At 46.2% G+C, this 14,264-nt stretch overlaps 1 protein-coding gene across 8 annotated transcripts in view; it reads left to right on the forward strand.

Annotated features, from left to right (window-relative positions):
- Tln2 (talin 2) overlaps positions 1–14,264 on the forward strand; it is a 392,497-nt gene that overhangs the window by 325,534 nt on the left and 52,699 nt on the right. For all 8 annotated transcript variants that reach the window (XM_033756129.1, XM_033756128.1, XM_010641220.3 and 5 more), the window contains 4 exons: positions 1,740–1,841; positions 6,541–6,711; positions 9,856–10,002; positions 13,179–13,280. In XM_033756129.1, the coding sequence (XP_033612020.1) occupies positions 1,740–1,841; positions 6,541–6,711; positions 9,856–10,002; positions 13,179–13,280 (522 nt within the window). The remainder of the gene's footprint in view (positions 1–1,739; positions 1,842–6,540; positions 6,712–9,855; positions 10,003–13,178; positions 13,281–14,264) is intronic.

Raw genomic sequence — 14,264 nt, forward strand, 5'->3', positions numbered from 1 at the left:
ACTCAGAGGTATTTAATAAATATGAGTGGTCTCTTTGCTGATGTTTGCCTTATTGCAGTGAGCTTTGGTCCCTCTCTCTGAGCAGTGACCCCAGAATTTGGCATTGCTCATTCTTATTAACAGAGTTGTCTGTTTCATACTGGCTTCACATACACTCATTTCTGGAAAATAAAGAAGAACTAAGCATTTTCATCCTGTTTGAAAGACCAAAATTACAATTTTTAACGTGTTATAGTATGTGTACCAAAAGGCACATTAAATATGCAGCTTGATGAGTGCCAGTAGCTGAACATACTCTTTATGTAGCCTCAAATCAAGGAGCAAAGGTGACCCACCTCCTCCATCTCCCAAGATCACATTTACCTGCAAACTGATGTGTATTACGTCCCATGATCCAACCACCTGCAGAAAGCCCCACTCTGAGTACATGAGGCTCGGGGGGGACATCTAGATATAAACCATAATGGGAGAGGGGGTCAGTTTTGTTCCCAAAGGCCTGCAGTGCTGAGTATTATGTTAAATACAGTGCTGCTTCAAACTGCAAAAAAATAGCTCGCATCTCCCCCTGGGCTCTATCCTTTCACCTTCCTCCCCTAGAGTCTTCTCGACTTCCTCGCTAGGAAGAAGACTTCCCTCTTGACAGACGTGTGTTCTCCGGTTCTGCCATATTTAATTTTAACAAATTACCTATAATAAAACATCATTGCTGAGATACTCCAACATTCTTGACTATAATCAAATCATGAGCCTGAAGATAATAAGTAATTAGCTAAATAAGACCTTTGGACTTTCTCTAAGGTTGTTCTCTCGCTCCCTTTGATTTTCAGGTTTGCCTGTTAGGCTGACCCCTCCTGGAGTGAACTCTGCCCAAAGCCCTCCAGCTCTTGGGCAGCATTGTTCTAAGGGAAATTAGCAAAGGCAGAACACTGTCACTTCTTCATTAACCACCTAGTTGGGTGCTAGTGTGTGCAATTCTCATCTGTTAATCCTGAATCTCCTATCAGTACTCCTATAAAAGGATTAGTTCTCTTCTGCTATTGGTTAATAATCCCTAGCTTTGAGTCCCCACTGCCTCACATTCCCAGCCTATTGTAGCTCTCTTGCCTGGTCTTTTACATTCTGAGTTCAGTCCATCGGGGCAGAGTGGTTAAACCATCTCACACCCAAAAGGAAATGCTTCAGGGCACTCTGGGCAATATTGGTGTGCCCACTGCCCAGTGCAGTGAGTTTAGAGTGTGGATCCTGTTCAGTGCATCCCACCTGGCCTCTTCCCAGTGCGCTGGGTGGCAGAGTCCTGCTTTCAAAGAGCTTATTTCATTTTTACACCACTGTCCTCTCCTGCCTTATGTTCTGAGAGGCAGGAACCTGGATGTTCCCTCAGACCCCAATTAGCTGTCTCCATTTGGACAGAGTTGTCTTTCCTTCTGGGAAAGCTATAGCTATTCCACATTTCCAGTAACTGTGCTGAGTAAAGTAAAGGTATCACTAGCATCTGTTGTTGGGGCTGGTGGGAGCGGGAAGCCCTTGGCACACACCTTTCTGGGGCCTGCCTTTGGCCTCTCTTCTCTCATAGAAGTCCAGGGGAACTGAGGCGCCACCGGGCAGGGCCAGGAGCGGCAGCTTGTTGGCACACCCAGGCATCTGAGTGTCCATTCTAGCGGCTTCGCTTTTCTTTTCACATCGGTGGCATGTCTGGGGGAACTGTTTTCAGATGATCTTGACCCTTCTTTCCGTATCAGGCCCTACAGGAACAGCTAACTTCAGTGGTCCAGGAAATCGGGCACCTTATCGATCCCATCGCCACAGCCGCTAGGGGAGAAGCAGCCCAGCTGGGACACAAGGTAATGTGTACTGCGGGGACGGACCCTGCTCTGTGTGTGTGGAGGGGTGCTTAATAAATTTCTCTTCACTAAGACACAATACCTGACTCCCACAGCTTAAAGGAGGAGAGGTTTATTTTGGCTCACAGTTAGTCTGTAGTCTCAGCTGACTCTAAGGCAGGACAGCATGGCAGAGGGGCGTGACACGGGAGAAACAGCTCATGGCATGGCCACAGGAAGTACAGCAGAGATCAAGGGAGAAGGGAAGGAGTTAGACCCTTCCAGGCCACTCCTCCAGTGACCCAACTTCTCCAACCAGGCTTCATCTCCCAATATGTACAAACTCCTCAGTGGATTAGGATTCCGCGCCATGATCCAACCACCTCCAAAAAGTCCTACCTCTGAGCACATGAGGCTCTGGGGGGACATTAGATATAAATCACGATGGGCGAGGAAGGGGTAGTCAATTTTGTCACCGTTCCCAAAAGCCTGCAGTGCTGCGTATTGTGCTGTCTTGCCTGCACAAAATAGCTCTCAGCCTCCCCCTGGAAAAATGATCGCTTCAGGACCTTGTCTCATCTAGCGTTGAGAAGAAATCTGTATTGAGATTTTTCTTTGGGTTGCGGTCAGATTCAGCCCACAAGGCACTTGCCATCCTTGAGTGTTCTCAACCTTCCCTGAAAGAAGCCGGAGATTAAAGTTGCCACTCCCGGCCTCAAGTCTGCAGTCTTTCGTCCCCAGCCAGCTGGGCCCACTGTGGTGTGTATAAGGGTACAGTTTCTCCTTGGTTTCCCAAACAAACTTGCAGACTTTCTTCTGGGTGGCCAAAGCCTCCCTACACAGCCACTGCAAAGGAATCAGTCAGCTGAGTTCGTCCTCAGAACACTCCTGTAAGTAGCAAATACATTCGGTCTAGTTGGGGTTCACTTTGCAAACCCTTCAGAGAGTCGGCTGGTCACACATTGTGTACCTCAGCAGGGAGAAGCCAGAAATTGGATTTTTAACAGCCTTCAGGGTTTCCTAGCATTCATCAGTGCATCCATCAGAATCGATGTGCACATCAAGAAATGCAGAACCAAAATCTCTGTGGGTATTGATTTTAAAAAATCAATATTCTTACTTTTTCAAATTACACAAGGGCTGAAGGGGCAACTAAGCCTCCCACTGGTTCTGAGAAGGAGGTTGTTCAGATTTAAAGTGGCCAGTGTCTCTCTGCCTTTTCAAGCACAGCCAGTTTGATTCTTCGTCTGTGTTTCTTTATATCAGGAAAGGCCTTGCCTAGCTGTGTGAGGTGAGGGGTGGGGGTAGCACTGACCTGGATGCCGGGGTGATTTCCTCTGTACCCTTTGCCAGAATTCAGTTTGGAAGAGAAGGTGGACATTGTTTGAGCAGTTACTTTTGACTCCATATAAATGGTGTAGGAAAGTATTTCTGGATGTCCTTGGAGGTTGTTATCTGTGTCTCTGCAGGTGTATGTGTGAATGCTACATAATATGCATATAAATAATATGCAGGTATCTATACGTTATGGAGGAATATGTGTGTAATAATATGTGCTAGTATAGAAGACTAATTCCTGTGTTCAAATACCAACTGGGTGTCATGTTACACATCTATACTTCCAGCTACTACGGAGGCTGAGACAGGAGGACTGCGAGTCCAAGGCAAGCTTGAGTAGCTTAGTGAGAATCTGTGTGAAAATAAATATGTCCCAACATGTACCTCTGTGTGTGTCTCTTCTAAAATGATGGCAGGGACAGAAACAGCCAGTGGCCTCCCACCTAAAGGAGCCATGAACCTATGAGAGTTAACCCCATCTTGTTCCTGCTGATTCATTCCCTTGTGCAGGTGGGGTGCCAGACCTACAGCTTCCCATCCTAGACTCACTCTCTGCCTCACCTGTGTCTGTTTTCTGTGGCTGCTGTAACATCACTACTGACTGAGTGGATTAAAACAGGAGAAACTTGTTCCCTTGTAGTTCTAGAGTCCACAATTTCAGAATCAAGATGTGGGCATTGCCATACCCGCTTGCAGGCTGTAGAGTGGATTCAGTGGAAATTCTGCTTTGTGCCCTTTCCGGTGGCTTCCGGCGGCTCTTCCTGTCCCTGCAGCGTCGCGCCAAGTTCTGCCTCCGTGGTTAACTGTGCTGTTCTGTCTCCTGTCTCTTACATGGACACTTGTTAATGGACCTAGGTGATATCGAGCAACCAGGATGGTCTCATCTCAAGGCCCTTAGCCTACGTACCTCTGCACTGGAGGTAGAGCACAGTGGTAGAGCACTTGCCTTGCCGTGGGTTTGAATCCTAGCAGTGTAAAAAACATAAAAGTCCACGGAGACCCCTTTTCCCAGCGAGATCACATTCACAGGTTCCAGGGGTTTGGTTGTGGGCGTGTCTTTTGAAGGCCACCATTCAACCCGCTGTGGAGGCACATCAAGTACGAAGTCTTAAAAATCCTGTGTTGGTTTAGTTACATCCTGCTTCCTCATCTCATGTCTCCAGAACAGAAGGTGTGAGTACCCTTACATCCTTTCCTTTCCAAACCCTTTGCTGTAATACAAGAAATAACTATATCCAGTTTTTATCGAGTGCTAACTACGGCGGTTACTGTGCTCAGGGCATTAGTTTAATCCTCCTAACAGTCCTAACAGCACAGTGCTGTCCTTAATCCCCACCTGACAGATGAGGAAACTGAAGTTTAATAATTGGAGAAACTTGTACACAATTTCTCAAGAAGGAACCAGCAGGGAACATTGAAACTCAGTGACCCTGAGGCCAGAGTTTACTCTCTATGACCCAGCCCTGCTAACTCCAGGAGGAAGGCAGGCACTGACTTAGTTATTCAGTCTTATTTTTCTCAGCATGCAGCATCCCTTGACATTTTACAGCTGCATCGATGAAGTATACTTTGAAGATACTAAAATCAGTCTAGAAAACATGTAGGATCCTGATGCATGAGTCATTCCACTCTGTCTTGAAAGCAGAGAGGATCCATGCTGAGTCCTGAACCCTGATGGCCCATCCGTGTCTCATTCCCTGTGGTGATAACATCAGTAGCCTTCCTGAAGAAGAAGAGAAAGTCAGAGTTGGGGGGAGGCTGCTGTCTGAGGCCCTGAAGGACGGAGGGGTTTGGTGGAGCAGGGGTGGGGCTGCAAGTTCAGCCTGTGCTCTGCTCTCCAGGCCAGATGCCTGGCATCCTTCAAGTCCGGACAAGCTCCTTCAGTGTGCACATGAAGGTGCCCTAGGGTCGGCACCTGCCCTGCTCAGGTGCTTTGAAAGCTATCTGTGAGATGACACCAGTGGGATTCCAAAGTGCTGCTAAGTCTCCTGTCACCATTAGCTGTAATGAACTTTTATTTTTGGATACCACCCACACACACCTTACCCCAACCCTTATAGCCCCCTTCCACTGCTTGTGCCCGACCCTGTGCTTGCTCGTGTGGAATGGCCTTTCTGCCCATATTCCCACAGTGCTTGTTCGCCTTCCCTGTGATGGAAAGTCTTCAGGGAGCTGCTGGCTAAAGGTTTGCCCCTTAAATACCTTTGATGGGAATAACTTAGCATTTAGTCATCACTGCACAGGACGCGGAGTTGAACAGAAAAGTCATTCGCATAGTTGTATTGGATCTGAGTGGGAATAGATAATGGCATCATGTTATAATACAGCAAAATGTTGCAGTGTGACTTTCTGGGTGCCAGGTAGAGCACTAGCCCCATATTATCCTCACTCTTTATTTAAAATACTTTGCAATACAAAAAAGGCAAATACCAAGTGAGAAACTTTTAAAGCTCAACCGCACAGTGCCAGAAATGGGATAAAAACAGAATGAGCCTGCGGCTTACCCACCTCAGCACCTCTTTCTTCATGTTTATCGCCCCCTTACATGGCTGTGAAGGAAATGCATGCTAAATATTCAGCAGAGAGCCTGGCATGGGAGATGTGCCTGATAAGTACTTGTGACACGTGACCCTGCAGCACCAAGCTAGCCAATTTGGATGAGCACTTATATGTCATATGTGGTTTTGCCTTCTTGGAAATAGGCCTGTCTTCATAAACTCTGTGTACAGGGAGGTGAAGTGAGACTATGCCAGATCGAGCCCAGGACCTCCTACATGCTGGACAAGTGCTCTACCACTGAGCTGCACAACCTGGCCCCTTAGCAAGCTCTTTTGTCCTCTCAGCTTAATCATATGCAGAACATCTAGGCTGGTGTGACATCACTTTGCTCTTATAACAAAGCCACGGCTTGGTCCACATGCTGAATGGCAGGCAAGTGGGCTTCCTGAAAAGCCTTAGAAGGTTCTCATCGCCGTAAGCTTCTTCTTTCACCTGTCTTACTGCCCTGTTGTGTCCCTCCCTTCTGAGTTGTGAGATGGATGCCTTTGGTTCTTAAAAATTCCCTTACTTGTAAAACTGAGGATTTGTAAAATTTGAATTTGACTCTGACGTATAATTCTGAGACTCGGAGTGGGCTTCTGAGCATTTCTGCAAATGCTCTGTATTTGGCAAAGAGATGAAGTCTCCTTCCCTATCCCTACAGGAAGTGAAAACCAATTAGCAGTCAGTTAAATCAGCGAGTACTTGCAGAAGTAAATTGTAACAGACCTGCCTTGCCCTGGGAGTCAGTTCATCCAGCTCCCAACCCTCTCCTCACCCAGGGACGCCCCAAGAGGAGACACCTGATCTGCCATGATGCATCTGTGGCTTTTCTTTCTTGAAGGTGACACAGCTGGCGAGCTACTTCGAACCCTTGATCTTAGCGGCTGTAGGTGTTGCCTCTAAAATTCTGGACCATCAGCAGCAGATGACAGTGCTGGATCAGACCAAGACGCTTGCAGAGTCTGCCCTGCAGATGCTGTATGCAGCCAAAGAAGGCGGAGGAAACCCCAAGGTACAGCTACAGTTTGTGCCTCTCACGGCAGCCCTTCAGTGCAGCAGTTGAGATGTATATGTAAACCACTCAGTACAGTTCCTTTGTAAGCACGCGTGCAGCTACAGGCACTGCTGCATTCAGACACACATAGGACGCTTTAGCTTAACATCATATATACTTCACGAGAACCATAAATTATTACCATATAATTTTCCTTTTGGTGAGTAATGCCCCCCCCAAAATGTGCCATCTGGGGCAGATCACCCCCTCCACCCCCGCATTAGTTAGGCCACTGCCAAGGTACAGCTTAGGACCTCCAAGCTCCTGCTATGTTGCATCTCTCCAGGAAAAATATCTCTAATTCTCTTCCTCCACGGTGGGCAATCCCTTCCATTGATCTTCCCAAGGATTTGGGGTGGGTCCAAGAAATGTGCATAATTGAGGCTTATTTGTAAATTACTTTTTCCTTGGCAGGATGGGTAGACACACGTCCCTGGGGATGACAGACTTACAGTAAGATTGTGACACGAAGAAAACTCACACTTGATGGGTACCTGTTCAGTGTTGACACCCATCTTACACAAAGAGAGGCTCAGTTGTTTTCCAGTAAATGTCATTTCTGTTCCTTGTACTTAAGAAGAGACTAATTTAGTATGATTTTCTCCCTTGGCAGTGTTTAAGAGGTAGAGACAGTAAAGAGCTCAGAGAAAAGGCAAGCAGACTGAGTCAGAAGGGCGGCTTCGGCTCTTCTGTGTATTGTGTCACTCGGATGCTTTCGGTGGACAAAAACGATGACAGTATCTTTTGGGTGACCTTGGTCCACGTTTTACGTTAAATTTGGGGTCACAGCAAGAGGGGACAGCATAAGAAAAGACACATGTAGGTTTCTAAAGAGATGTGTCTTCCAAAAGTGACAAGCAGTCTGGAATGTATGCATCCTGAAGACAGGTAGACAGGAGCATAGACCAAGCTGTTCCGCGTTGGGGCTCAACTTCCACACCAAGGAGTTTGACATTATTATAAGCACTGGGCAGCCCCTGATAGTGTTGTGGGTGTGGTTGTGGTTGTTATTGTTGTTTGGTACCAGGAATCAAACTCCAGGACCTTGCGCTTGTGAGGCAGGCGCCGTACCACTGAGCTAAATCCCCGGCCCAGCCACTGATAGTTTTTAAGCAGAAGAATGACTTGACGGATCCATGTTTTAGAAACATCAAACTGGTAGCAGTGTGAATCCTCTTAGGCTTTGTGTTTTCCACATTCACCTTTTCAATCATAAATCTGGCAAGGACTAAGAGCCAAATTCTGAGGATGATAAAAAGATTAAGAGCCAGCCACTGCCAGCAAGTTGTTCATAGTTGTGGAATAAGTCTAGTTATCAAAATGGTAAAGAAGAATAAAGAAGGCACCTTCGACTACAACGCATTAGCAACAGTGCCTGAGGCTTGCACCCCCCTTGAAACGGAAGAGCCGAGGCCGCCCCCCTGACTCAGCCTGCTTACCTTTCCTCTGATCTCTTTAGTGTCCCCACCTTCCCCTGTTTCAGTGTCCTCTAGAAGAGTTCTCTGGATTTGTCAGATGTCAGCCTGTCTCTTGGGATTGCAAGTCAGAGCTCCTGCAGGAGCCCTGTGGCTGAAAAATAGAGTCAGACCATAAGCTTCATAGGACCTTCTCTGCTTGGAAGTAGGGGCTAGAGTAGTTTTCCACCTGTGTGAACGGTTCTCGGTGAGCAGCCAGAGCACTAGATGGTGTGAAGTAAGATGACACAGGGATTGCTTCTGCCCTCACCTACAGTCGTCCTGCCCTCTTAATTGCAAACCACCTGTGCACTGTGAGTTGGCTTTCTTAGACCCTTTCCTATCATTTTCAAAGTAGCTACTTACTATATTTTATTTGCTGTGTGTTACATGTTATAGATTCCTGCTTACAGAAGAAGTAGAGTTAAAATGTCGTTAAATATTTATCGGTAGTTCTGACTTGGTGGACAGTAGCACAAGCTCTGGGGTCCAACAGAATTAGATTCAAATCCCAACTCTGGCTCTTGTTACAGATGATTTCTGTGTTTCCTCACCTAAACAATAAGGTCAATTTTGAATCCCCCCCTGTGGTAATTGTAGAGACCAATTGAGATAATATTTCTGATATTGTAGGTGTTTAAAAATGTAGCAGCCTCAGAGCCTGGGTTAAAGAATTAGGTGTATTACTAAGCGTTACTAATCGAGCTCCCTCCTGCAGGCGTCTCCCTGAAGTGGGCCGGGGTGGTGTGGCCACTGCATGGGTAGAGCCAGAGCTCACTATGCACATAGATCAGTGCAGTGCAGTTGTCACACGGACTGCCTTGTACTAAGGCACATGTCTCAGGGCCAGGGCACAGCCTCCTCTTGGATTGAATTACTATAAATAAGGCACCTGCACTCATATCATCCCATCAGAATTTCGGTGCACAGTGTTACTGTGATTCTTCTCATTTCACTGAACAGGAAGCCAAGCCCAGGCCATTTAGTTAGTTAGCAGTGAAGCCAGGTTTGCCTGCTCCAAGACATTGGCTTGGCAGGTATCCAGGTATGGTCCGAGGAACAGGTGAGTACCAGGCTTTGGAGAGATCTGCACTAAGAGAAGGTTCTTCTTCATTGATTCGTCCATTGTCACGGTATCAAAGTCCTTTAGACCTTCTATAGATGTATTTCTCTCGTGTATACCCACATTTCCAGAATTCAGCATATTTGCAGGAAGAAACTTGTAGTATGTTAGGCAGTATAAAGAGAAGTACGTGTGTTCTGCATGTATCTTTCCTCTGTTAGTTTTTTCTGTTAAATCTGTCTGCTTGCATATTTAGAAACCTGTGGAATTCTCTTTCCTACTATCCTGAACATTACAACATATAAAGCTAATAATGTCATAATACAGTTTGTTGACATACTGTAATCATTCCTCTTATTTATAAAAGGCAATCGTCTTTTGTTTTTGGCTTTCTGGTTTTCCTTTATTTTACAAACAAAGTTAAAAAATCAGGGAAAGGGAGAGTATAGAACATGTCGCTGTGCTCCTTCGTGGGGATATGCGTTTGTCTTCCACTTTTTAAGGTTATTCTTCAGAGAGGTGGAGGATTCTCAGAAGACTGGGCACTTTAACACCTGCTAAGGCGGTGTCCACACTTCCTCCTAGGCACAGCACACCCACGATGCCATCACGGAAGCTGCACAGCTGATGAAAGAGGCCGTGGATGACATCATGGTGACGCTGAATGAGGCAGCCAGTGAAGTGGGGCTGGTGGGTGGCATGGTGGACGCCATCGCAGAGGCCATGAGCAAGGTGGGTGTGGGCTCCTTGACCCTATTCCCTGCATCCCTCTCCCACCCTGTCCTCAAGTGCCATTCCCTAAGAGCTCACTGGCGCATAAAGCTGGCAGCACCAAGCCTCTTCACGTAGGGTCTGTGAGTGGGCCAGTGTCCAGTCTTACATCCAGCCCCTCGTTCCTTCTGCCTTGTGACTTCATGGCCTCTGTAAGCTCCTTGCCCCTTCCTTCCAGTTTTTCCTGTGTTCCAAAGAGAGATGGTAAAAGTAGCACCATTTTTCTTATCTTTAAAATGGAAATAATTAGTATTTGCTGCTTCTGTCTTCTTGTTTTGGGAGGAACAAACCCCAGCATGCAATCATGAAATGATTCTCATATGCTGTTCTCTGGAACAGCCGCTTGGGAATCACAGGAAGCTTTTTAGGGTGCCCGTTCCCTGACCTGCTCTGTGGGGTGGAGCGTGGCAGTCTCTGCCGGTACGTTTAGCAATCTCTGCAGGGTGCTGGTGGGTAGCCAAGAGCAGGAACCAGAATAGAATTCAGTATGTGCGAAAGCCCTGGGTGGGCTGTCCTTAGCCACAGATGAAGAAGATAACGTTAGTATCCTTTTCTCATTTGGTAAGCCGTCTCCCGACATGGGAAGTATGACTGGAGACAGTTTAATCTCTGTGCCTCTTGCTCTTCCCCCAAGGAATGCTTCGCGCCCTGTGTCAGTTTGGTGTTTATTAGAATGAATAATTGCTCATCAACATCTAGTTGCCATCCTGTGATGGCACAGGCAAGAATTGTAGACATCATCTGTGTTTGGAAATGCCCATTGTCAGACTGTGAATACATTAATATATTTTTTCAGGATAATAAGCGGTTTTTAATTGCTAATTTAGAGAAGATTGGCTGTTCATCTCTCCATAAAGAACTGGTACCTTGAAACTATAATTAGAATAATTATCCCTAAACAATATGCAGTCATCATTGCAGTGACAAAGAAACCAGCCTTGGCTAGACTACCGTGTCTCCCTTTAGGGACTTCAGGGTCGGCTTTCTCAAAATGCCCATTAATTTCTGCTGTGGGCTTTTCATGTTTCAAATGTGGACAGTCTGGCAGAATATGAGTGAAATCGTGAAATCCCCTCTTTCGCAAGGCTGCTGGATAAGTAAGCTTTAGTGGGTTTGTTTGGTTTCCAGGCCACCAGAACATGAGAGCTTTGAAGATAAGCCATGTGTCTACCAAGGATGTTAAATAATGGAGTCCAGGGTTTCTTAGGACAAATTAGAAAGTCAAGTGATAATATTTTCTTTTTTGGGAAAAGGTATTTTTTAGAATGAGTACAGTGATAGGAAAATGTTACATAAATCCCTGAAAAGTAAAAGCCAGGTCTTGCAGTCTTTCTTCGGTAGCCTTTGAGCCTTACGTACTGTAGCTCTCATCATGCCCAGTGTCAGTGGGGTGATGGCTGCTGTCCCCGCCCAGCACCCATGCGTCTCTCCAGAAGGCTGGAAAATGAGTCTGGTGTTACCTGATAGCACTAACTAGGAATGCTGGCATCACAGACCACAGAGGCCACAGCAAAGCGTTCCCCTCAGTTCTGTAAAATACAGCTAGAGTTTCATGTCTGCCGCTGTACTCTTGCTTACCCTCCCCTGACATCCCAGGCTCTGCACAATACTATTTTCTCATCTTCCCTTTATGCGGCCCGTCCCTGGGACTTTGTATTACAGGATGTTTCAGGTCATTAAGCCCCAAGCACCAAGGCATAAAGAAGGTGGCATTTTCCATCTGAGTTTTGTTAATTTGATTAAAGCACCGATACATTCATAAAATCATTATCTAAAATTCTCAAAGGCAGTGACTGATGAGACCAAAAATATGAGTGTTCCCAAATTGATTCTCACCTGGGTTCAATTATTGACACCTTTGGAGCTTCTGCTATGAGGATCCTCCTGCAGATTCCCTGTCTCTGTCTCAGCTTTAGAAAGTTGGGAACTAGTAGGTTAATACAAGATAATCTGCTTTTTCAGTGACCTTGGACAAGTCCCTCAAGCTCTCCGAACTTTGATTTCCCCATTCAGTGAAGCTGTTGGAATTCTAGATTTCCTGATATTAGATCTTTTCTTTCTTTGTTTCCGCCCCCCTCCCTGGAGAGAAAGTTACAGAAAAACAAGCAGAAACCTTGCCATCTGTTGCACTGCTGTTTCATAAAAGAAAGATCATATTAATATGAAAAATTTGTGAAGGCTTTATCTCAAAGGCGCATCCTTTAAATACATTTGAAATCCTGACAACACTGTTTTATTCTTCAGTCTGGCTAAGTGTTCATCATGGTGGCTGTAGCTGGTAGCCACCGACTAAATATTCCAAGCTGCCTTTAGCTAAAGTATCCTGGATTGTTTGCAGTTCGGCCACATCTCATGCAGATGCGCCTTGCTGGCAGTTGGAAAATGCTCAGATGACACTGAACAGATGAGTCCCTAACTCCATCCTCACCCAACTGGCAGGGCCCCGTTCTGTGATGAAGGTGTTTGTGGTCACCTGACTACCTGAAGAAGAGAACAGAAAACTCTTGTCTAGAGTTGTCCATAGTTTGATGAACGTTTCGTCCTGGGCTGTGCACTGTAGATACGTTTCTTTTACTCATGGGGAAGCCTGTGCCAGCTTATGACATGTGGCGCATAGGAAGGCACTATGTAACTAACACATTCCAAATTGACTTCTTGGTCCTCAGTGTTCCTTGACTATCTGGCAAAGAGCTGCCAGAGAGCTCTTCTCAGAGATGCCACTGCCAACCCAAATCCCACCATCTTCATCATGTTCTCCGGGTTCTCCACACTACAAATCCAGTCCGGGTCTGGAGTCTGCCACCTCTCCCGCCTCACCCCACCCCCGCTCTGCCTACTTGCGCCTTCATGTGGTTGAATGCTCCCCACCTTTTTGTGGGTGGCTCGCCCTCACTTGGGAGGACTTCAGCCGAAACATCAGTTCCTAGAATGCTTCCTATTTCTCGCAAACAGATCTGGGTCCTCGCCTTGCCTCTGCCCCCAGGGGCTTCATGCACATCTCCACTGCAGTCCTTACCCACAGAAGTTGGGGGCAAAGAATCGCCAAGAGTCTCTTCAGTATTTAAACTTTATAATTCTAATAAATAACAACCCATGCTTCAACAGGCTTTTATGATATCTGAGTTCTTTTCCTCTAGCTGGATGCAGGCACTCCTCCAGAACCAAAGGGAACATTTGTCGACCACCAAACAACTGTGGTTAAATACTCCAAAGCTATTGCTGTAACAGCTCAGGAAATGGTAAGAAGAGAGCTGCCCTCTCCACTTTGGGTTGCCCTTCTACTTAGCACCACCCCTGAATCTTCAAACCGGGGATCTGTGTTGGAGAGATGGACTGGTCTGTGTTTCTGGCGCCTCCAGGGTTCCTGCATCTGTCCTCTTCCTGTGATCTCTCTGACCACGTGTGGTCTAGAAGCCCCAGTCAGCTCGGGTTCCCTTCTTGTGGAAAAGCTGCAGTCAGGAATTAAGAATGACTGAGACTTGGGCATGAGGACAGAGAGCAAAGAGAAGAGAGAATGTGCAAGAATGGAGGAAATGAAGTTAAAGAGAAAAGTAGGAAAAGTCTTGAGGTGTTTTTATAGATTTAAATTACAGTGCAAGGGAAGATATTTTAGGATAAAAGAACAGAGGTGAGATTGTATGAAAGAATGAAATTATAACACTTGGGCAGTAAAATATGGCCAGCCTTTCAGGCAAAATAAAACTGTGGTTATATTTTTTTTTAATTCTAACATTAAAAGGCATGTAACTTTGGAAGTTTTTTTATTTTGTTTTTGCTAAAATGTGATGAAAGTAGAACTGGATTGTATGGACCTAAGTGTCTTTGAGAAACAGGGAATGCTGTCTCAGAATGTTAGCAGTCGTACAGAAGATGGCAGATGTTATCTTCAGAGAAGAAAAGGTTTTCACTAACTTTCGAAGGCTCGGATGCCACTGGGGAGAATTTTTAAAGATGCTTCTTTGATGCTTCCCACATAAGCCTGAGTTGAGAAGGCAGGTGGCCTCGCCAGAATGCGCCACCGTGTGGCTCCTGTCCCATCATGATGGCCTGGGCACCTCCCTGACTGGTCCTGTCATATAATCGTGTGTCCACTAGAGGATGAGCTTGGACCACAAAGGATTCCTTGTCTGCTCTGCTCACTCATGAAAACTCAGGCTTTGCCAGTGCCAGGCTGGGGGTGGAGGGAGGGACAGTGCACATCCTCGCATTTTGTGACAAGCTAG

The sequence above is a fragment of the Fukomys damarensis genome, unplaced genomic scaffold (genome assembly GCF_012274545.1).
Source record: "Fukomys damarensis isolate Sample0158 unplaced genomic scaffold, DMR_v1.0_HiC HiC_scaffold_25, whole genome shotgun sequence".
Classification (NCBI taxonomy): Eukaryota; Metazoa; Chordata; class Mammalia; order Rodentia; family Bathyergidae; genus Fukomys; species Fukomys damarensis.